This window comes from Wyeomyia smithii, chromosome 3 (genome assembly GCF_029784165.1).
Source record: "Wyeomyia smithii strain HCP4-BCI-WySm-NY-G18 chromosome 3, ASM2978416v1, whole genome shotgun sequence".
Taxonomy (NCBI): domain Eukaryota; kingdom Metazoa; phylum Arthropoda; class Insecta; order Diptera; family Culicidae; genus Wyeomyia; species Wyeomyia smithii.
The window spans coordinates 184,735,410-184,760,767 of record NC_073696.1 but is presented as its reverse complement, the minus strand read 5'-3'; the positions used below and the strand labels follow the sequence as shown (position 1 = coordinate 184,760,767).

At 38.8% G+C, this 25,358-nt stretch overlaps 2 protein-coding genes across 6 annotated transcripts in view; one reads left to right on the top strand and one right to left on the bottom strand.

The window, feature by feature from the left end:
* The window catches only part of LOC129727325 (flotillin-2), a 380,442-nt gene that overhangs the window by 92,088 nt on the left and 262,996 nt on the right, over window positions 1-25,358 (bottom strand). The window lies entirely within an intron of this gene.
* Window positions 1,435-23,762, top strand: LOC129727311 (glucose dehydrogenase [FAD, quinone]). Its single transcript, XM_055685024.1, has 3 exons — window positions 1,435-2,214; window positions 21,820-22,070; window positions 22,128-23,762. The coding sequence occupies exons 1-3, from the start codon at window positions 1,793-1,795 to the stop codon at window positions 23,525-23,527; spliced, it is 2,073 nt and encodes a 690-aa protein (XP_055540999.1). The 5' UTR covers window positions 1,435-1,792; the 3' UTR covers window positions 23,528-23,762.

Here is a 25,358-nt window from a genome sequence, read left to right as displayed (position 1 = left end):
CACGCTGTAAATTAAGTGAGTAAAGGCGTTTTAGTATTCCCACTACTATTCGCGTTGGTACCCGTACCGTAACTGAATCAAGGTTGTTCGAGCGTTTACTAAAGAGTCACCATCGTAAAGATAGTACAGATGCTATAACTTTTGAGTTTAATTTTTTACGCTGGCATGCATGACACAGATCATGTCCGCACAAAAAGAGAACGTGGAGGAGTGCCGTTTCGTGAGTTAAAGATACTTACAACAAGTACACCGCAACACGTGATTGACCATAGGTTCGGTGACTCCACGGTGTTAAGTTATACTCTTTCGTTTAATTTTTAACATCAAAAACTGTTTACTACACCATTTATTCAGTTACTATTTCAGTTTGCAACCGTAAGTACAGAAATATACCATTGGGACCCCTCCGTGGACAACTGTCCATATAAATTCTAAAAAAATTGTATGGACCGTGGACATTAGCCAACCCCTCCCCCCTCCCCAAAGCTGTCCACGTGGTATGTGAATGGCCCCATTCTTAAAGAAAAAAAAAAGCGTTATAGCAATATATACTACAGTTCATTTACATCCCAACCCACAGAAAAAGTTAAATTTTAAATGCAAAAAGCTCGAGATCGTAAATCATAAAACACTCATTGCTGTACTAGCCAGTCATAATACGAGACAAAGGTCAGTTGAAGGTAGTTAAACATAGTTAATGTTTGAGGCAAAAGCAGAGAAATAAAATCACCAACCTCAGTTCAATACCGTAACGATGCGGCATAGCAAGTTGCATTCGAACTATCTAAAAGGCATGCCCGCGCAACCAAGCATAAGCGCAACGCTTTCGATTCTCACTTCGTCACCATGTGCTCCGTAGCGTCTAACTGATGCAGCCGATATGCAATTTTCTGTTTACATAATACCACGAACAAAGGTAAGACCACTTATTTGCAAGAGGGCGTTAGGCGTCCCTTCGCAGATCATCATTTTTCTACTCAGCATAGCTCAAATCAAGCCGGGCTAGCTGAAGGTACGCAAATAATCAAAGTTAGAGCCAAAGACCTATCAAAGTTACAACATTTGAATTTGTATTTCTAATATTGTTTGTTGGGGTATTTAATATGTGTATCAAATAAAGTTAAACCAAACTGAAAATGGTACTGAACGAAAAAGTTTTCCCTGTTCGGCCACAGTGATCAGCGGTTCGGTAGGCAGGCTGGAACGTGGAACTTCTCTCTGTGATCATTTTCTTTCTCGTGAGTCTTAAGCAGCTTACTCTCGCGCGTTGGCTCAATTTCTATGCTCTTGACTCAACAGCTGACGAAATGCAACGGCCGCGCGCTTGTATGCAGGGGGATGCGGTCAAGCCTTCAATCTATACGAACTGCAAGGAACTCCAGCAACGCGTGGTAAAGTACTTTCAGCTCATTTATGTTTCGACCGGTGAGCGATACAAACGTTGTGAAGAGCGTTTACGGGTGCGAAAGTGCGCAAGGTGTACGCAGTGATTGATTGCATAATTTTCGCATTTTTTTGTGAGCTATTAAGTTATAGTTTCGCGCATGATTGCTGATTTCCTCACACAAAATTAAAAGAAAAAAAAACGGTGTTATTTTTAAATTATCTCAAGTGTGTACTTTCGGCAGGGTTGCCCAGCTGGTGATATCCCGTTAGGATATGAAGTTCAATGAATGAAAATCACATCCGAAAATTAAGTCAATGTGTTGGTTCTGAAGCATAGCCTGCGTCGAGCAACTGACGCACTGATCGTTCAATAGTTGCTTACACATTCAGTGAACAGTCTGGAACGATGGTTATACCAGGAATTCCGTTTATAAAGCTGGTCCCGCTTCTCGGGGGGTCAGCACTCAAAGCTGCACCAGCCGTGACCGCGGTCACGGCTACGGTCGCTGCGGCCATCAAGACCGCCACTACAATAGTGGGCGTGGGAAAACTTGCCATCATACCCATACTAATAGCGTCGTTAGCATATTATAATTACGATTTATTCGACCCGGAGAATCGACCATTCAACATGAAACAAGTCGATCGGGAGTATGATTTCATCGTCGTCGGAGCCGGCTCGGCCGGAGCCGTTGTGGCATCCCGGTTGTCGGAGATTAACGACTGGCGGGTATTGCTGTTGGAAGCAGGCGGTCATGAAACGGAGATTTCGGATGTGCCAATTTTGTCTCTGTACCTACACAAAAGCAAGTTGGACTGGAAGTACAGGTAGGTTATCTCAACGAGCGATCCAACGATTATAGTAATTTGGCCATAACCCAAAATCCAAATCGAAAGATCCGCAGTAATCAAGTTAATCTCAGCATGATTGAGTCTTGGCCCGTGATCCACAAAAACGATGATTACTATTTATTTGAAAACTTAAAAAATTACGCAGTCGAATGAGATTCCAATATTAAAATTACGTTCCAAACAAAAGTCTGGCGTCAATCATCCGTGCGATACTCGTGATCATAGATCATTTTTTTTTCAACAACTTCAATCATTTTATCGGAAATAAATTGAATACCTCCTTCAACTATACTATAGACTGAGATAAAAGTTAGTATTACGACATAAAAGATTAAAAAAATATATGTCCTCCTGAAAGTAATCCACGGATTTATTTATGCTTGTCATCAACCGTTATGAGCATGAAGCATAAATCGCCTTAAAATTTTCTCTTGTTGTTACACTAGCGGAAAGCTCATTTTGAGGTCGTCCAGAGCGTGTTCATAATTGGTGGGTGGATTGGTGGAAGGCTAAAAGCACGAAAAAAGTAAATTCAGCATTTGCAAATCATGCTTGTAGCGGTCAAATCCGAATTCTTCGCCCTGGATATGGCACTTTGTGCTCACGAAATGTCCTTGATACAAGTTGATGGTTATGTTTTTAACATTGAAAAAAGAAGAGTGAAATTTTTCTTTCGATACATTACTTTGAGAGACTTTTGGGATTACAAAATTTACTGTTTACTGGTTTACACAAATTGTCAAATAATTTTTTGAAATTAGTTTTTTTAACACTATTTCGGCTATTTATGAGATTTTTAAAGTAGTTTAAAAATATACTTTTCCGTGCAATTTTTTGCATATCAACAGTAAGGTTTTTGAGGTTTTCTCACACAATCTATGATATATCTATTTTTGCTTCCAAAATTTTGTTAATAGAAAAACAACAATAGCATCAATCCTTTTGCAGAGCTGGTTGCAACTGTCTAAAGATCGCAATATCATTCCAAAATCAATTTTCACTTTCACGAAGAGCAATTACCACCATAATCTTTCAGTAGCATTGCACGTATACGTTTCAAATTCTAAAATAAAAAAAAAACTGTTTAAAGAAATGTTTCATTCAATGGTGATTTTTCGTAAGTTGTTATCTTAGCCTTTTTGCGAACCTTTAGATTGAAGACATATACTCATAATTTTACACTTGATTTGGGTTTTTGTACTTAATGAAGAAATTTTCAATGATATATTTCGTCCATTAAAATTGTTTTTATTCGTCAATCAATGGCGAAATTAGGATGAAGGTATATTTGTTTGTTTTTGATTTTTACTCAAAAATGTTTCTACTACTTATTAAAAGAATAACTGAAAAACATCATAAATTTTATGTGCTGTTGTATATTAATAATCTTGAAAACCAGGAGACAGGTTCTGAAAAAATCGGTTTTATTCGCAATTGAGATATTTTTGGAATCAGAATGATATCTAAAGACTAAATATCGTGATCAGAGCCTGACAAAATCATTTTCAATTTACAACCATCAGTTTACAGTGACGCTTTGACCCGTTGCTTTCAATTGAGAAGCTTTTGTATCATTCTCAAGCTCTTCGTGTGTCACATGAAAACTACTCCGAAGCTCTTGCTTTGATTTTGACAACTCAAGGGCTAGAAACTAATACAAATGCGTTTTAATTGAAAGAGAAGATTATCACCGTCACTCTCACATGACGATCCTCAATCGAAAATGACAATGAGCGCTAACGGAGACAGGGGGCTTCCATACAGTACTTCGCGGAAATATAGGGACGAGGAAGAAAAGAAAACCGTGACGATATGAAACGGAGAACACCAAAACCAGTTTTACAATCCGAAGTGGTCACCCAGCGCCAGTGATCAACAGCGAATAAAGTTCCGAAATTTTGATCGGAATTTGCGTGACGTATTTATAGGATGCCATTGCCGCTATAGCTGCGGCTTGCGGTATTAGAACACTACCATCAAACGACGCGATGCGGTGCTAGTTTCAATTGAGACGCTGAAGCAAATGAAAAAGTCTCTCTCTCCGTCAATTGAAATAGTCATCAGTTTCATTAGGAACAATTCGATGAACAACAGACGGGAAAGAGAGAAAGAAGTGATTCGATGACAGCAGCCGGAAGGAATCAAGTGAAATTGAAACTGTTCGAATCGAAATGACAGCGCGGAATAATCAGTTTTATTGTTTTGTTTCGAAAATGTTGATCCCTGATCGTGATTTCCGGTTTCAGAAGAACTGTATAACATTAAGGAAAACGCTCACAAACCCTATACTACTGGAGTTTCCGACATCAGGATATCACCTAGAAATTGGGGATCGATGTCCAACGAAATTTTGCAATTCAATGCGATTACTTTCTTTATTTTTTGTGGAAAGCTGCGAAAAACTGATGGAAATATTTAAATACTCCTTAATATTCATATTTTCAGAACCGATATGACACCTTCAAACCGAAATTTAGTGCCAATTCAGGAGACCGAAATGACATTATCCAGTTTTCGGTTTGTGGGTGGATGGTATGGGCGCTGGAGGAGCTGAATAGTTTTTTTTGCTGTATGTACTTCCTCACTGCGACCAGAATCGTTGATCTATTGTGAGATATGCCCGGGTGTCTGCTGTATCCCGCACTTATATTATTCGCAATACCGCTATTGAGAAGTGGATTGCTTATTAATATTTCATTGGTGCTTGTGTGATTTGCCCTTCCTTTTACACGCTATCTGCTCTACTATACCGAGCCTTGTTTCGTCCGACAAGTAACAAGTAAGTAATTCTCTAAAGAAGCTTCGTTATGCGTCCTCTGGCCAGTTTTATTGATAAGAGGGACTTATTTCTGTTAGGAGGAAGTCATACCAAGGTATTTTAAAATACAGCTTTGCTTAAGTCCTTTTCAAGATTGAATGACCTGATTCTACTAAGATTCGATCTCACGACCATCCGCTTGACAAAGCGGACTCTGTAACCTTGCAGCTATGCAGCTCTCCAGTGGGTAGTTCAGCAGATGACTGATTTTAAATGGTAAGTGGTCTGACGGAATCATTCCGAATACTGGTTTTATTGAGATACTAGCTTCAGGAGATATTTAGTATAGAAAAAACCTCAAAGAATGATAACACGTCCTCCGCCGTTAGTGGCGCTGCAAAATCTTCAGTCTTTTAAGTAAAAGAAATGGAGTCTTCAGCAATGTTGTAGATAATGTTGTCACAAAAAACTTTGCTGAATTTTTTTTTCTTCGAACTTCTCTTGTTTTGGAGATATACCGTTTGGTATCAGACTAGTCCTCAAAATTAGTTTTTTTGAATATCTAAAAAAATCAGCTTGTGTGTAGAAGTTACCTTTTTTGTGTCTTTTACAAAGTTGTGTGTTTGGATGATATTCAAATATATACTGAGCATTGTTGTCTCCTGAATTCTATAGTTTTTTAGATATTTGAAAAATCTAATTTTAGGGACTAGTTCAAAATTAAGAACGTATATCTCCGAAACAAGAAGAGATAAAAGAAAAGAGGAAAAAAATTTTTGGAGCAACATTATGTCCAACTTTGCTGAAGACATCATTTCTCTTGAGTGTAAGACTGAAAAGTTAGTTTTGCAGGGCCACTAGCGACGAACATCCGAATTAAAACTCGTTGTCATTCTTTGAGGACTTCTGTATACTAAATATATTCTGCAGACAGTATGTCAATAAAACCTGTATTTAGAGAGCAAATGAAAAAAAAAAACACACTTTTGTGATCTCAATTTATCAATAACTCATTCCGTGTAGAAGCTATCTTTATTGTGTCTTCGACAAATTTGTTTGTTTTAATGGTATACAAATATGTACTGGACACTGTTGCCTTTTAAATGTTAATGTTTTTAGATAATCAAAAAAATCGAGTTTTAGGGACTAATCTGTTACGAAACAGTGTATCTCCACAAAACAAGAGAAGTTGGAAGAAAACAGCCTTCAGCAATGTTTTTTTTGTGACAACATTATCTACAATACCAACAAAGGTCCGAGTTAAACCTTGTTGTCATTCTTTTAAGTTTTTTATATACTAAATATCTCGTAAAAATAATATATCAATAAAACCAGTGGTTTGGAGAGCAAATGAAAAAAGTTCACAACTTCAAACTTCCGTACCACTGAGCATTGATAGTGTGCTGGGTTAAAATTAAGAGGGGTAGGAGGAGTGATGGAGTTGATGAGTGAGGTGCGGCCAAGTAGAAGCGAGAGAGACAAAGAGAGAGAGAACGAAAAATAATCTAATAAAGCCAAAGAAACATGTAAAAAGAGAGAAGGAAAATAATCGAAACGAAAAAAGGGATCCGAAAACAAGAGAAACATCCAGAAAAAGAAGGTGAAAATATATCAATTTTCAAGTTCAACGAAGTCCTCAGGGTCTTCTGAGCAGGCTTCGAAATGGTCACGGTAGAACCACTTTTCACTGCGATAATCGTCTTCTTCTTCCTCTAACGCTACCAAGGCTCGCTGTCTGAATACATTCTTAAACAAATGAGTATCGCCATCACGACGTTATTTTCCTCAAACGTATTTTGACATTTTTTTCTAGTAATGAGAATTATGCACGTTGAGTGCGTGTATTCTGAAAATTATTTAAATCATTGATCTTGTAACGATATTTCTCAACATAGATGAACGAAGTAGACAGAAATAGGCCGAAATAACATCGCTAAACGATTGACAGTGTGCATCTCTTTGATACGCGAGTGTCGTTTGACTATCCTGTTCTTTCTGTCAGCTGAGCGGCGATGGTTTGGTTGTTTTACGTTTACGAGCGAAAGTCGACTGTGACGCTTGCTAACGAAGCAAGATTAAATGAAAATGGTGACCGTTTACAAGCCTGCTTCTGAGCAATAAAACAATAACGAACAATGGAATCCTATCATTTCGAATGTTACGCGAGGCTCACTTTCAGGACCGCTTGAGATTGTATGCGTATCTTCAATTTAAAATATCTCGAATTTGTTAAACATGCTGACAACATTCTATTATATAATATGAAGCAATGATGATATTTACATTAAAAATATACATTCACGTTTTCATATATGGTGTTTTCGTAATCATGTTGTTGTAATGAGATGCAAAACAACATCAAATACAATCTTGTAGAGTTTTCTAAAAAAAACAAAAAACAAATATGCGCTCCCATAATGGATGTAGTACCCACAGTGGTTGTACTGTTATGAAAGTCACATTTTATAAGGTTTAACGACTATGAGAGCAAAGAACCCGATTATAGTATATTCAATAGGTATTTACGATGAATCTGAGATGAAAATGACATCTTTATATGGTAAAGCTAATCGAGAAACCTATTTTTAAAAACAGTTGCGAAAGTTTATGGAATTTCTTATGACTTCCCGATCAGAAGGGCAAAACAAAATTGTAACAGAAGCTGTTAGTGTGTTATGAGAAAAACCTTTCAGGTTGTGTTTTTAATTTGATCCCGTTAGGTGTTAAAATAGTGAAATAGTAACAAAAATTATTTCACTAGTATCAAACCCATATCAAGCTTTGTTATTAACGTATCAGCTTTCTAACAAAACAAGATAGCATATAGAACAGTATAATAACAACCATTGTTCGAAATAACAGGTTTTGATAGAGATGAAAAATCTGTTAGACTTGTTTCAGAACAACTTCATTTCAGAATTTGTTATCATAACTCATTCAGATTCAATATCGTTATCAAAAGCATATGGAAAAATGCAAAATCGTATCAGAATTTGTTATTTGTATCTCGTGTTGATGGTATTTTGAAATTTTTTAGTTATGCTCTTCTGATCGGGTTTTTTAGGCAAACACTAGTTTCCTGCAATGGTTATACATGCTGTTAAAAAATATCTCATCACATTATTGTTTTTCATGAAAAAAATTACCTTTTACAAATTATGGAGAGTATTTAAAAATATTTAGATTTGCTTTTTTCTGATTTTTTTCTGTACCATTATAGGTACATGAAAACATGCTTGTTCCTATAGTAGCGCATCTCAATATGTTCAAATGTCAGTAGCAGGTTCGATCGTAAACAAATTGTAAATGGTAAACATCTTCATAAATTTTCAGTACAATTACGGTAAAGAGACGTTAATTTTCTCATGAAAATTCAAGTGGTGATTTTTAAATCCAATACAGATCAGGTTTTTCAGTGACGACTGTGCGGAAATACGTTGATTTTATATCTTTTTCCTTGAACATAATTTTTCTGTGCCGCGTTTTTTCGTCTCAAAAATGTTGTAAAATGTGTTTTTCAATCCAACTAAATCTATGTGGCTTTGACTCCGAGGGTACAAGTTGCATGGGGCCGATGTTCTTCCTAAATATTGCTGCGATGTAAATGTAAAATTCATCTATAAAGGATACCGTCTTTACCACAGTATGTTGCTTTATGTCCATTTTAAAAGCATTGAGAAGACAATATCATATAAAACCAAGTTTGAGCATTTTAGTATACCTCTACTATAGGAACCCAGCACCATCATTACAGGAAACACTATAGGAATAATGACATTATTACAAAATTCTTATTTTCTTCAAAATGTTTGTATTCTCAATGTTAAAAATAGTTTACTATTGAAAAACCAAATGAATTTTAGTTCTACTGTATTGCTACATGGGTATTAGGATAAATATGGTTTGATTTTGACCGTTTCCTTCGATTGTGGTGACTAAATGCACCGTTTTGTTTTGATATTTCTGGAAAATTAAAATGACCAAGAATATGATTAAATCGAAGATTTTGAGATAAATATTCTAGTTGGAGCATGCAGGTTGATTTGACGCAGAATGGCAGGACAGTCGACCCGTGATGTCAGAATATCGGAGACGAGCATAGCGCGTGCTGTTTCCCGACGTAGTTGAAGAGTATCGATCTGGAGCAGCTTGCATCGGTCCTCATACCTGGTATTACGCATGGGCTGTTGCCAGGGAAGCATTCGAAGGGCATAACGTACAAACCGGCGCTGGATATTTTCAATTCGGTAGATAGCATTATTATAATGAGGCACCCAGACTGTAGAACAGTACTCCAATGAAGACCGAACAAGAGTTTCATTGTTGAATACACTTGAGATCCCAACAACAAAAATCAAAATTATATAAGTTGAATGTGGATTGAATAAAAATTAAATAAGAGATACTTCTGGTATGCTTAGTTTGCTAAGAAGATTTTTTTTTGTTTTATTGAGAAACTAATTCGGACTTTTATGATTTTGATACTTATATACTCCAATATTCAAAAAAAATATTCGGGGCTGCGCTTATAACAAAGCATCTGAAACGTTCCGATTTTGATTTTCTGTTATATTTGGAAGGCTTGCACAGTCAGTGAACAAAAAACGCCAAGGTCAGCATCACAGTCTTGCCGACTTTAACAGTTCGTACTAATTGAAAATCAAGCAACCGAGACTGGTTTGTTTTACTAGCATCGTACCACGAGAGACTATCCCAAATTACATTCTTTTGTGTCTAAAACTAAAACCTTCAGTCGACGAACCAGTTTACAAAACACCCGACCTAGGCGCACTTCCTTCCACTTCTCACCAATTTAGCTATGGATGCTTCACATATTTCAGCATTACTCGACCGTAGCATTTCCCTATTTTCTATTGGCCATTATCTAATGTTACGTATCTTGACATAGGTATCTATACATCTTTCTTCCTCAATGCCATTCACTATGAAGCTTTGTTTTTCTTTCCTTTTTGGCGGAGTGGCTCAAGAATGTTGTGTCTAACGCTGCCGACATATATTTAATGTTAGGAAAAGATAGAACCAATGAATAAATTACGAAAAGCTTTATTCGGCGTTTTGTCGAGAATTGTAACATTTAAATTCACAAAACTGCAGCATACCAACATAATCCGAGTTTTGAGTAAGTTTGTATAAACTTTATTTGAAGCAAAGGTGAAAAGAATTAGACTATTCAACTAATGCAACAAAAGTTTGCACTTTATTTGTTCGAGCGAAAATATGCTAGGTTAGATTTCCTTATATTACGATTTTTGTCTTTCACAGTCCAAGTAAACGCTACTAACACACCCACAGCATGAACATCTATAGAAGGTCGCGGGACGTTTCGAAACGCTAGAGTTTATTCAATTTATCACTAAATCTTAGACGCTGTTGACTAAATAACGGCATTTGTGGCAATTAGCCGAAATGAGTTGGTCTCGGCGTGGCGTTACCAGTAAATAATGAAGCTTGTGTTTAGCTAACTGAAGATAAAACTTCCTCTCGAAAGTACAGTTTAATGAAGCGGTTTTTACAGTAATGTATGCTTTGTGATGATATATCTGAACATCATAATGCTTGGTTGTTGATTGTAAGTTTGCCGGAAAAATTTGGATGTGATAATTTAGCATTTGAGTTAGGTAAGAGTTTCGACCAGCTTCGTCAAATATAGAAGACAGGAATTATATTCCTCGTGATCGCCCATACATATTGAATGCTCAATTATGATACGCCAGATACCTACGTCTCAAATTTTAATTATGATAACGGTTGGGTTACGAAACAAATCAGCTTTAGTGTTTGCCAAATTATATAATCAAATAAACATAATGTTCTTTAAACATAAAACTGGTAAACACAGGTTTTACCCAAGAGCTCAAACTAAAAAAGGGGGAATTATAGCTTTTCAACTATTCCTGCGAATGTTGGTGCCCTTAGCAAGAAACCTTCTTTAGAGACTTTTTTTTTTCTTCACAAATCATTTATTTGACACGGCACAAAGACAATTCAATGTTTGACGGCGCCAATTATATCGGATGACTTAAAATCTATAAGCAAATTTTTTATCCTCGCTGCCGACTACGAGCTGAAATTAAGTCTATCTCAAAACTAGCATGTATTATTCAATCAGTGTTTTGTAGTTGAATGGTCGTCTGATGATCATCGAATGAATATGCAGCATGTATGGATTTGTTCTGCTAAGCCACGATGTCATGAGCTGGGACAGGGGCTTGTAATCCTCGGGTTCTGAGGGTATTGTGCGGGGTCTAGTTGCTGGTTTTGGTTCGATGTTGTTGTTCGCTGGTGTTCAAGTTGCCATATGGTGTGTGCCGCTGAGCCAAGATATAAAGAAAGGCCTCGGGTTTTCCTGGCGAGTTCGTGTGGGGTTCAATTGCTGGTTCCAAAATCGAGGTCTACGACGTGTTCTAGCCGTTTTGTTGAATGTGGGTGGAAAGGAATGGGACTAGACTTGGGCATGGATGGATTTCAGGAAAATGTGTATAAGGGACATGTAGGGAGTTCGCGACTCGCCAAGACATCACGAACAGGGACAGCTGGTTCTCTACCCTCGGCCCGGAGGGAAGTTATTAATTTAGACCTGGCGTCACGGTGTACAGGGCATGACCAAACAACGTGCTCTATGTCGTGATAACCTTCACCACAGGCACAGATACCACTTTCCCCGAGCCCAATACGACGGAGATGCGCATCAAATCTATAGTGATTGGACATAAGCCGAGACATCACGCAAATGAAATCTCGACCTACATCCAACCCCTTGAACCACGGATTCGTCGATACCTTGGGTATAATGGAATGTAACCACTTTCCCAGTTCCCCTCTGGTCCAAGAATTTTGCCAACTGATGATCGTATTCTGACGCACAAATGCGAAAAAATCATTAAAAGCAATTGGTCTTTCATAAATTTCACCGTTCGATGCGCCCACCTTAGTAGCCAAAGAGTCCGCTTTCTCATTGCCCGGTATCGAGCAGTGAGAAGGGACCCACGCTAAGGTAATCTGAAACGATTTTTCGGATAAAGCACTCAGATGTTCCCGTATTTTCCCCAGGAAATACGGAGAGTGCTTAACATCTTTCATCGATCGGAGAGCCTCAATGGAACTGAGACTGTCCGTAAAGATGAAATAATGGTCCGTGGGCATTTTTTCGATAATCCCTAGGGTGTACTGAATAGCAGCTAATTCTGCGACGTAAACAGAAGCAGGATTATCGAGCTTATGGGAGACGGTTAAATTGTTATTGAAGACACCGAAGCCAGTGGACCCATCGAGAAGTGATCCGTCAGTGTAGAACATATTGTTGCAGTTGATGTTTCGATATTTATTGGAAAAAATTTTGGGGATCTGCTGCACGCGTAAATGATCCGGGATTCCACGAGTTTCTTCTATCATGGATGTATCGAAAAACACAGTAGAATCAGAAGTATTTGATAAGTTGACACGATTTGGAATATTCAAAGAAGTATTAATATTTTGGGAGATGTGATTGAAATACAATGTCATAAAACGGGTTTGAAAATTGAGTTCAATTAACCTTTCAAAATTTTCAATCACAGGACGGTTCAAGACCTCACATTTGATAAGAATACGAGAAGACAGGCTCCAGAAGCGGTTTTTCAACGGTAGAACTCCGGCTAAGACCTCCAAACTCATCGTATGGGTCGATTGCATGCAACCTAAGGCGATACGCAAACAACGATATTGTATTCGCTCCAGTTTGATCAAATGTGTGTTTGCTGCGGAGCTGAAGCAGAAACACCCGTACTCAATGACAGACAATATCGTTGTTTGGTAAAGCCTTATAAGGTCTCCTGGGTGGGCTCCCCACCATGATCCGGTTATTGTACGAAGAAAATTTACTCTTTGCTGACTTTTCTTCATCAGATACCTAACATGGCAACCCCAGGTGCCCTTAGAGTCGAACCAGACACCAAGATACTTATGCACCAAAACCTGAGAGATCGTTTTACCCATTAATTGTGCTTGGAGCTGAGCTGGTTCATGCTTTCTAGAAAAAACTACTATCTCAGTCTTCTCCGGAGAGAATTCGATACCTAGCTGTAGAGCCCAAGCAGACAAATTGCCCAAGGTATCTTGCAATGGTCCTTGCAAATCGGCAGTTTTGGCTCCTGTAACAGAGACCACGCTGTCGTCGGCAAGTTGTCTTATCGTGCATGAATTTGCCAGACATTCGTCGATGTCATTTACATAAAAATTGTAAAGAAGGGGGCTTAAACATGAGCCCTGGGGAAGACCCATGTAGCTAATTCGAAAAGTTGCCAAATCACCATGCGTAAAATGCATGTGCTTTTCGGACAACAAATTGTGCAAAAAATTGTTTAAAATTGGAGAAAATCCTTGTCGGTGAAGTTTACCCGAAAGAATGTCAATAGAAACGGAATCAAAAGCCCTCTTAATGTCCAAGAACGCAGACGCCATTTGTTCTTTGCGAGCATACGCCAGCTGAATATCTGTTGAAAGCAACGCGAGACAATCATTCGTCCCTTTGGCACGGCGGAAGCCAAACTGAGTATCTGATAGCAGACCATTTGATTCGACCCAGTGGTCTAAGCGGCGGAGTATCATTTTTTCCATCAATTTCCAGATACAGGATAGCATTGCAATCGGCCTATAAGAGTTGTGATCAGAAGCTGGTTTCCCTGGTTTTTGGATGGCGATCACCTTCACTTGCCTCCAATCCTGCGGTATAATGTTTTGCACCAGGAACTTATTGAACAAGTTCAACAAGCGCCTCTTGGCATTGCCGGGTAGATTCTTCAACAAGTTGAATTTGATTCTATCTAACCCAGGCGCGTTATTGTTACAGGACAGGAGGGCAACTGAAAATTCTGCCATCGTAAAAGGTGATTCTATCGCGTCGTGGCCCGGAGACGTATCGCGAACAAGGTTTTGCGCAGGAACAGAGTCCGGACATACTTTCCTGGCAAAATCAAATATCCACCTACTTGAAGACTCCTCGCTTTCGTTGACCGTTACGCAATTCCGCATTTTTCGGGCTGTGTTCCAAAGAGTGCTCATTGATGTCTCCCTCGACGTCTCGTTTACGAACCGACGCCAATATCCGCGTTTCTTTGCCTTAGTCAAGCTTTTAAACTTGGTATCAAGCTCCGAATAACGTTTAAAGTCGTCGGCATCGTCTGTATCCCGGAAGGTCAGATACGCGTCGGATCTTTGCGTGTAGGCATCGGAGCACTCTTTGTCCCACCACGGAGTGGAAGGCGGTTCTTTGATCGTTACGCCAGGGTATTTCTTCGTTTGGGCTTGCAACGTGGCGTCGAGAATCAAGCCCGCGAGGAGGTTGTATTCTTCAAGCGGTGGATGATGTTGAATCGAATCGACCGTTTTTGAAATCATTTCCTCGTACAACTTCCAATCGACATTCCGTGTGAGGTCATACGGAATATCAATTGGTCGCATGCGAGTTGAACCGTTAGTAATTTAAATAAGAATAGGCAAATGGTCGCTACCGTGAGGATCGAGGATTACCTTCCATGTGCAATCCAACCGTAGCGACGTCGAACATAAGGATAGATCCAAGAGCTTGGGCGCGCTGAAGGTTTCGGGATACGTGTCATTTCACCGTTGTTCAAAATAGTCATGTCGAAGTCATCGCAAAGGTTATAGATCAAAGAGGAGCGGTTATCATTGTAAGGGGAACCCCAAGCCACACCATGAGAGTTGAAGTCTCCCAAAATCAAACGTGGCGAGGGAAGAAGTTCTATTAAATCAAAGAGCAGCAGTTGCCCAACCTGTGCTCTGGGAGGAATATATATTGAGGCAATACAAAGCTCTTTACCTTGTATTGTCATTTGACATGCGACAACTTCGATGCCTGGAATCGAGGGGAGGTTAATACGATAGAAAGAATAGCACTTTTTAATCCCTAGAAGTACTCCTCCATATGGGGTGTCTCGATCAAGGCGAATAATATTAAAATCATGGAAGTTTAGATCAATATTAGAAGTAAGCCAAGTTTCACAAAGGGAAAATGCATCGCATTTGTTTTTATTTATCAAAACTTTAAGTGAATCAATTTTTGGTAAAATACTTCTACAATTCCACTGTAAGACAGAGATAGGATCTTTCATATACGCAGATGAATTAGGCATCGAAGGATACAATCGCTGCAAGGAGGGGCCATTGGGGACTTTAGAGACTTTAATAAGTTTTCTAGAGGGCAAGCAATGAACCCTATGAGCAATTTTTTTTTAATAAAAATAGCTAGAAAGCTATAAACACACACAATTTAGTGCTTTTAGGGCCTAGAGCAGAACCAGTGTAAACATCATTAAGATTGTGATGAACAGCTGTTTCAACTTATCTACTGAAGAATCAATTTACTTACTTAACAGTTCTACTGACTATTACTTTTCATTTATTTATTTTTCAAAAGCTAAGTGCAGCTGGCATCCAAAGAGTTTTCAATAACAACAGTTAATGGTATTTTTTGTAGAAAATGATTTGTTATGGCAGATTAAATTGTAAAGTGACAACACAGACAACTGATAATACAAGTCATATTTAATGGTGCTTTAAATTCTCATTAGGTTATTTTACCGAAGCACCAAATGTCATCGGATTACAATGACTGTATCATACGTAAAGCATCTTTTCTTAGAGTCTTGTTTCTGACGCACACTTGATTGATGTGGTCGTAAAAATATCATGTTTTGTTTTCACTGTATAGTGCTACTCATCTATTGTCTAGCTTTCAAGCTGCGCTGTGAATATATTTCTAGCGACACAACTTAAACTTGAATTGCAGGAGACAATTCACTTTTGTGACAACCGGTTATGACCAAACGCGTTCAAAAGAAAAAAAGTTGGAAGCTAACTAATGCAAACAAGCGTACTTTTTACAGTTATTCCTTTTTTTGAAATGTTTATTTCAAAACCAACATGAAATACGGAGAGTCTAATGTCAATCCATACCCTTTGAAAATTTGAATACCGGTAGTGTGTTTGTATAAATTCAAGGATGCAAATATCTTCGAATTCAATATACGAAAGGTTAATTACTTTTTCGCAATAACTACAGTCACGCGAGAATTTTTTTTTAATACCACAAAGTATGATTACTTCATCGGAAATAGCATGCACTGCTTGCGGACACGTGCAGCGATCAAATATGTGTCACGGTAACTTGCGCACTATTGCCCCACACAGCCATGCCCCACCATACGATGCGCGATGATAAAACTGTACACTGAAAACTTTCGCTTTCGTATGATAGTCGGCATTTAATGGCGGGTAGCGTGCACGATGCTAATTTTCACGCAAAACACAAGGCGTAAATCAAAGTTTGGCAGTGCACTCGGTATGCTGCAGAAACGAGTAACGAATATGTGAATAGGTACATCATATCAATCAAATGCACAACCGATAAAGCTACCTGTAGCTGCAAACCATACCAAACATGATTGTAAACCAGTAGGAAATAGTGAGCTTTACTCGTACGAAACCCACAATCGAGCGAAGCTGTTTTTTTTGTTGGTATCAAAACAAAACTTGCGTGAAATATGCTGCTGGTGTAAGCGCAACAAGAAGAACAACAACACTATGTAGGCTTGAAGCAACAAAACCAATACGCATCAACCAGCGAATAAGGCTTGATAGATTAGGTCGTAATACTAGCCTGCCCGCAGGTTTCATCGCTAATGAAATTCGTTTGTGGGTAACACCCTCTTTTTAGTGGGTTAAGGGGATAAATTTATCGATATGTAAATGAAAATAGATTTATAGAGCCTTGTTTGTGCGATCCTACAACAGCACTGTAATGTGTTTTGGACCTAGGAATCTTCAGGAACTTCTTTGAAAACCGTTTCCTGATTGGTCATGATTACGAGGCATAGTGGATAAGATGATTCGCACTGAGAAAAACTGATGCCGGTTCAACCTATCAATTTAATATTCAACGTTTTGAAACCATATAAACTTTATATGCTGCCTCTGTCGTTTTTCAATATACTATCATAACCTTTTTGAATTAATATTAGATGTCAATTTGACTCTCAATAACTTCATCAATGGATTCTCTTTGAACATCTTAGCAATGCTTTAGTCAGTGAGGTTTCCTGAATAACGATTCATCTAAACTTTTTCATTGTTGAAACTTTTTATTTAATTAAGTGCGCAACTAAGTTGTCGCTTTTTATCAAAATCAACATCAATAGAACAACATTCTCGGCTCGGGAGAAGACTGTTAGTGTCAGTAGGATCGTAGCGCTAGCCCTGCTATTGTCCCGTACACTATACAGTTGGCTGCGAAGTCTGTGTATAACAAACTGGAGGTACGGCTTTGCTTTGCCATATTTCTAATTTCGTTATTCGTGGTTAGGAAATGCTTACCAGGATTGGAGCCATGTCGAGGTTTGGCAGAGTTCAACGTAAAGAAAGGGTTAGTGGGGAACCTGAGAACAAACCCATACTTAAGTATGTTGACGATCGAATGGCCTGAATTCAACTGAGATTCGAACCCACGACTACTCGCTTGTTAAAGCGGACTCTGTAACCTTGCGGTTACGGACTACCCCGAATGATGAGCTTGAGACATTTTTAGAAAAAAAAATGACGCGCGTTGGGCTTCAGGTCCATCGGGATCTCGCTCCAGATCTTGGAAATAAGCTATTTAAATTGGTCCATAGTGCTCACCTTATATTTTATCTACTTGACCATCATGTGCGACTATACATTTAAATGTAGAAGATTAAGGTCTGGGGAACCACACTTGGACGATATTTGCCATTTGGACCGGCGCACCGTCCTATTGAAGGACGTAATGGTCTTTCCCGTGAAGGTCCCAAAGCATCGGGGTCACAACCATCTCCACAACATCCGCCTTATAGCAAGCGATGTTGATTTTCACGGTGCTCTGGAACCTCGGGATGTTCATGTGGGACGGGGGGATGCTGGCAAACGTCGGCGTCCACAGCTGATCATTTTAGACACTGTGCGGCTTTTGCAAGACAAAGAATTTCTCATCAGAAAACACGAACTTCTGACCTGCGTCCCATGACTTTACTACAGCGTCGCGATATTCTCTCATCGTGCGCGGTAAACAAACAACAAATGTCAGTCATGCGCGTCGATTAGCCTAAATATGAGGCTAAAGCTGTCACCAATAATAATACCACAGACTAACAGACATAACACTTTGAACAAATTATCAATCAATCCATTGTTCGGATGATAACAGTAGTTTACGTAAGCAACACTAGGCCCACCTCCTGCCGTGTTCGCACTGCTTGCTGTATTCCGACAACTGCGCTAGTGTACGTGCATGTATCAAATTGGGAAATACGACAAATGTATAATATAGCATGGCAGCGCCTCAGACGGCGTTGTCACGCGACGACTGTTATTTAAATGAAAATTTGAAATGATCGTTTTTTTGTGGCGATGAAGCTTGGTTCTAGTCCGTCTGTGCTAATACACATAATGCACATGATGCGCACCTACACTACGATTAAAGGTTGTGTTCGAGCTTAATGAACACCCTGTAGTTTTGTGTGACGGCACATAGCAAAATCCTGCAAACATGCCACAGTGGAATAAATTCGGTTGCACTGCATAATCGTCGAAATCGCGACCCATTTCTTTCCTAGGAGCGAAGTACAATTGCTGTAGTTTGGCAATATTCACATGCGTGATTGCTTTTATGCAGATTATGCAGATGCAGATTTACGAGTAGAGATATGAACAGCGATATAACTACCTGCGATCTTTTCCAGCATTTCAAAGAGCGTTCATGTGAAACTTATAGGCTTGCAACCTGTGGGTTTTGTACTGTTTTGAGATGTCTCCATATCCATCCCGCATGAGCCTACCACAACAGAAAAAATGCAGCAAAGCTCGAAATAATTGGTGAAAGTAGCTATGCTGTTGATCGTTTTATGCGGGTTCAAAAAGCTTATCTCTGTGATCGCCTGTACGCAAACATATGTTACATCGAGTTCTGTAATAACACTTTTAATTCCAGAGAACAAAACTTATTTGACAAAATATCCCCAAAATTAGTGTTGAATCTAAATGTAATCGTAGGAGTTTTAGGTAATCAGACTCCGTAGTTTTGATTCCGAATACAACAACAAAATGTTTACAAGTAATAGCATCGTCTTGTTCATTTTAATTGTATTGGAGAAAACTTTAACTTTAACTTTAGCGGAAACCTAGTTTAGGAAAAATTGGCTTAATTCGACACTCTAGGTCAGCGGTTCTCAACCTGGGGTACGCGTACCCCTGGGGGTACTCGAAAGCCTTCAGGGGGTACGCGAAAGAAAAGTCAGTAATGGCGGACAAAGCATTTTTTTTATAATATTTCAGTTGTTATTCAGTCATGAGCTTTAAACATGACTGTAACAATCAAACAAACCATAGTTCAATTTGAAACCTGAAATAGACTACCACAACATGATCTACCACTACTCTTTCCCACTCTGCGAGAACATACCAAGCCAGGGTACAATCAATATGAAAAATATCGTGAAGGGGTACGCGGACAAAAAAGGTTGAGAACCGCTGCTCTAGGTAATTGAACTAAAAAAAAACATTGTAATAGGAGCTCCAGCTACATCAAGCTCAAAAACAAAACATGAAACAAAAACAGAACATGACGAATATGTAACCAACCGATAGAGTCATCCAATCAAAGACCAGTACGAAAACTTTGTTGCAACATTTTTCTGCAGGTATCTGGCGCCATTATAAAATGCTATGCATTACCTGACGGTAACGATTCTACTTAACCTAGAATTGGATATAAGTGATTTTTATACTGCTGGCAATGAAAGCACTGCGTGTATTAATGCGAACTGTACGCAAGTGTTACTTTTTAAAAAGAAAATCTCTCGAACGAATGATAAGAAATTGATGGTGATTTGAACAAAATATTACCAAAATTTTCAATAATCGATTCAGTGAAAAATGTAAAGAAAAGTTGTTTCGGTTAATTATACAATCTAAAAAATGCTATCAAGTGACAACAGATGGTTCACCTCTACTTTAATACCGACAGCTACTTTTACCTAAATATAAAGTTCAACTTCGAAAAGCTAATAGTACTACTTATTTTTCTTACGCATCCAAAAGACCCCCAAGCGAAGAACAAACACGATTGCAAACACGGAATGACATTAAATGTTAGCTCAGACATTGCGAAAACCTCTTGTAGCGGCATCTAAACAGGTATCTTTCTAAATTTTGTGTCAAAAGTCCACCGCTCAGTACAAGAGAAGTACTTACCACGAAAAGGTGAAAGGTATCCAGCTTCTCTTATTTTTGGTTTCTCGCACGAACCAATGGAAGGGCGTACGTGCAAGTATAAACAGTGAGAGCGGAAAGTTTGTTGAGACCAAAAACTCTCATTCGCTTTGTTAAATTTCACAGTTATACCCTTTTGGTGGTTAATACTTGATCTGACCTGTCGACTGGTGTGCGGGACGCTGTCATGATTCAGTGAACACAACGGTACAGCAGGCTCGGGAACCGGTTGGCGAAACCATGGGTTCAATAATGTTGCACTCTATGCATTTTTTTACTAAAACGATATCGTATACGTATAGGATAGAAACGGTAGCCGGTTGATTAATTATGATGTATACAAAACCGTGCGTGTTGTCATGTGCTGCAAGGTTATTTACTTCAACACTGACCTGTTTTAGAATATCAGTCATCGCTGCGGCGTAACGGTCTAACGTATCTTCGTCTGATCGGTCTAACGTTTGATCGGCACAAATAATAGCTTGACCCAAGAGTTAACGACTTTATGTTAGTAAACCCCGCCTTCAAGGTTAATTCACACATATTAGACGCGCCGATGGCTTGGATAACTCTTACTTTCAATCACCCCACAATCTATCATTTAATTATGTTTGCTGAAGCGTGGTGGGCGCAATTCGATCTTCATTTGCCATTATTACCGGTTGACTTGGTAATGATTTTATGAACTCTTGCGGTTCTTGCAGTTGATTTTACGCTTGGACAGAAGTAAACTTTGATTTATTGAAAACCGTGAAGTTGCACTGTCATGTATCGTAACTATGATTTCAATGACACTTCACGAAGTACTTAATCGTTGCGGTTGTGGCTTACGCTTGTGACATTGTTGCACTCGGTGCAAAATTGCGTTTAAGTTGCCAAGAATCAGCGGGAGAAATTTTCTCTAGTTCAAGTTCATTCATTTGGCCTCGAATGTATTAAAAAGTCTTTTTTTTTGTAATATTTGGAATATCAAACGACTTGTTTAATTACAGCCTATCGCATGCCTACATGGTGCAATAATATCGAAAATTCACTAACTTTTTATAAGATATTTCTCTGCCCTGTAAAAGTGCGTCCAATAGGAATGCTTCACACTATGACTAAGTATACTTATTCATTTGATAAACTTTAAAACGAATTTCAACACCCAACAAACTGAGTAGTATATGTTAGTTTCTTTCCTAACCAACATGTTTTTTCTTGGGCCGTGCAAAAAGGCATTGGGCCTACCATTTTTGCAACGTCATGTCAATGTTAGGCAATCGGCAGTTTCGATTAGTTCTGTATTTGATGTTGCAGTCAGGCTGTTTGGATAGTAAAAAGAGCTTAAACGAGTCTCAGTGCTTTGATCTTTATTTATTGACCACGTCCGTTTGCGAGGCCCTCCACTTGATGATCTATCAACTGAAAACAAATTAATCAAAATTAAAAACAAATACAGCTATAATTCTGTACATTTAATTTATGCTGCTGTGAGCTTCAACCAAGCTTATAACATGCTCAACGTATTCTTATGCTTTTAGAACTCAGCCCCAAAAAACGGCATGCCAGGCTATGAAGGAAAACCGGTGCTGTTGGACCCGAGGAAAAGTACTGGGTGGATCGTCCGTGCTCAACACCATGCTGTACGTGCGGGGGAATAAGCGAGATTTCGATCTCTGGGCTGCATTAGGAAATCCCGGATGGGGTTACGAAGATATTCTTCCCTACTTCAGGAAATCGGAAGACCAACGGAATCCCTACCTTGCACGCAATAAAAGACAACATGGAACTGGTTAGTTTCAACGATTATTACTTTAGTGTATTTTAACGATCAAATCTTTTTTTTAAGGTGGCCTTTTAACAGTCCAGGATTCGCCCTATCTAACACCGCTGGGAGTTTCATTTTTGCAGGCTGGAGAAGAAATGGGATATGACATCGTAGATGTAAACGGAGAACAACAAACCGGAATCGCATTTTTCCAGTTTACGATGCGTCGCGGAACCAGGTGCAGTTCATCAAAGGCATTTTTAAGACCGGTGCGAAATCGTAAAAATTTGCATGTTGCTTTGTACTCCCATGTTTCCAAAATAATTATGGACCCCTCCAACAAGCGGGCTTTAGGCGTGGAATTTATACGAGATGGGAAGAAGCAGGAAGTTTATGCAACCAGAGAGGTCATTCTTTCCGCAGGCGCAATCGGAACTCCACATATCATGATGCTTTCAGGAATTGGACCACGGGAAAACTTGGAACAGGTTGGAGTTCCAGTGCTGCATGATTTGCCTGGGGTTGGACAAAATCTACAGGATCACATTGCAGTTGGTGGTTTGGTATTTCGGGTCGATCAACCCATATCTGTTATAATGAATCGGCTTGTCAATCTGAATTCTGCTATTCGATATGCCGTTACCGAGGACGGACCATTGACAAGCAATATTGGATTGGAAGCGGTAGCTTTTATTAACACAAAATATGCTAATCAATCCGACGACTGGCCAGATATAGAGTTTATGTTAACAAGCGCGTCGACCCCATCCGATGGCGGTGACCAGGTGAAGAAGGCTCACGGCCTAAAGGATGAGTTCTACGATTACATGTTCAGCGAAATCAATAACAACGACGTATTCGGAGTATTCCCGATGATGTTGCGACCCAAAAGTCGAGGTTTCATCCGCTTGCAATCTAAAAACCCTCTAAGATATCCTTTACTCTACCATAACTACCTTACACACCCTGATGATGTGGGTGTGCTGCGTGAAGGCGTCAAAGCAGCAATTGCTTTCGGCGAAACCCAAGCCATGAAACGCTTTGGAGCTCGTTTCCATAGCAAACAGGTGCCAAACTGTAAGCACTTGCCAGAGTTCACCGATGAGTACTGGGATTGTGCTATTCGCCAGTACACGATGACCATTTACCACATGAGCGGGACGGCGAAAATGGGTCCTCGTGATGATCCATATGCGGTAGTGGATAACAAACTACGAGTTCATGGCATCAAAGGTCTTCGGGTTATCGATGCCAGTATTATGCCACGAATCACAAGTGGCAACATTAATGCCCCAGTTATCATGATCGGGGAAAAAGGTGCCGATCTCATCAAAGAACTGTGGCTACAAGGATCTTCGGCGTACACCAGAAGGGGGAAGCGGGAGCGTAATCAATCAGTAAACAATACTAGTGACTGTACCCATGGTAACAGTACCTCGAAAACCAGTACCAGTGTAGTAAACGAGACGACGATTAGCTAGGGAAAATAAAATTTAAATTTTGTGGAATAATTAAGCACAATTTATTATAGGGTTAACCAACAAGCCAAAAGATTTTTTCATTAGGTTGTTTTCTTTTGATAATTTTTGTTCACATCTGTGTAGATATTTTTCCTTCTATTTTTACTCTAACTAATCATACGTTCCTTCCGAGTCCGAAAGTCATGTGTAAATTACTTAAGCATTATTGTGAAATCATGAATCAAATGATGAAAATGACTGACTATTTATATGAAAAGAATCATGTTTCAACTGTACAGTAGTGGTAATGATAAGTTCGAATTAAATCGATTTGAACCTACATTTTCAAACTAAGTTTTATATCCGAATTCCTAATCATTATTTTTCCAGTTACTCTAGGCTTTTGAATGTTTAGTGATAATTTTCCAAATTAGATAACGTCTTTAAATTCGATCCATGAAAACGAGTGAGACGAGTATTTAATGCATATTCCACAGGTGAACTGGTTCAAATGGGTTATAACAAGAGAATGCTATAAAGGTTTTTAAAGGTCTTTTTTTAATCAAGCATGTTGTGAACTTTTTATGAGACCATCAGCCAAGACTGGGACATTATACAGATACCATTGGTTAAATCTTTTGAATATAGTAAATGACACAAAACACTTCTGGCACTTCTGCCCAATGCCCTTCAGGCATATAAAAAAATGACACAAAATGTAGGGTAAGCTTGTTATTAGAAATTATTTGCAAGTCCGTCAAAAACAATGCGACTATGTATTCATCCGGCTATGCTATTCTCAATATATAGGGTAGATCTGCCTAATATAGACCACTTCCTTTAGTGGACCACCTGAAACTTCTCACACCAAATGACACATTATGAATATACTTATTTTGATTTATGCTTTGACAACTTCAATAATGTTCTTCATTAGAAATGTCGCAACAGATATTTTCTATAATCTGCTTCATTAAAGCTGCAATGTCTTTTAAAAACAACTACCTTGTTTGCCATGGTTCGTTAACGTTTTCACAGGAAATGGCTTTTTTAAAAACTGTACTGACATCACATTTTCCGAGCGAAAATAATCAGGTTTTCGATGAACGGGTAGGATAATAGTGTCATTTAAAGATAAGCAATAAATTTTACTAGAAAAACACTTAAAACATTGAAAAAAATAGTGGTCCAATTAAGGGTGGAAATAATACTGTTTTCCTTATTCCGGCATGCTTCATTTCGAACAAGAGCTATCATCCAAATAACACCGCGAATCATAGTTACCATAGTTACCATAAATTTGTTATAATCGTGTTATTGTATAAAATTGCTGCTACTATGGGAAAAACGTCGGAAATTGGTAAAAATATACTGAACCAGCTTTTACTGAGTGTCTTCAAGCAATAAAAAGGGGTGTTTCAACTAGAGAAGCTTGCAGGCGCTCCAATGTTCCACGATCCACCGTAATGTTCCGTGCAAGTAGCAAGTGGTCAGAAAAACCACGAAAAGGTAAACAAACTGCATTGACTGCCGCGGAAGAGGATTCAGTTGTTCGCTGGATAACTCAGATGGCACGTAAAGGATTCCCTATTACAAAAGAGCTGGCGCAGTCTACAGTTGATCCAGATCCAGAACTCTCAGTGCGTAAGCCAGAGTTAGTTTCATTAGTGGCAGGTACGGTTAAAGAAATGTATTATTTAGACCTGGCCCAAATTAGGAAATTGTTGTGGTCCAAATAGGGAAACGGTGGCCCATTAAAGGAAACTGAAACGATGATTTATTTCTTTTATTATAAGAAAATAGAGGTATCATCTAGTTATTTTTCATGCAGAAAAGATGATAAACATGTTAC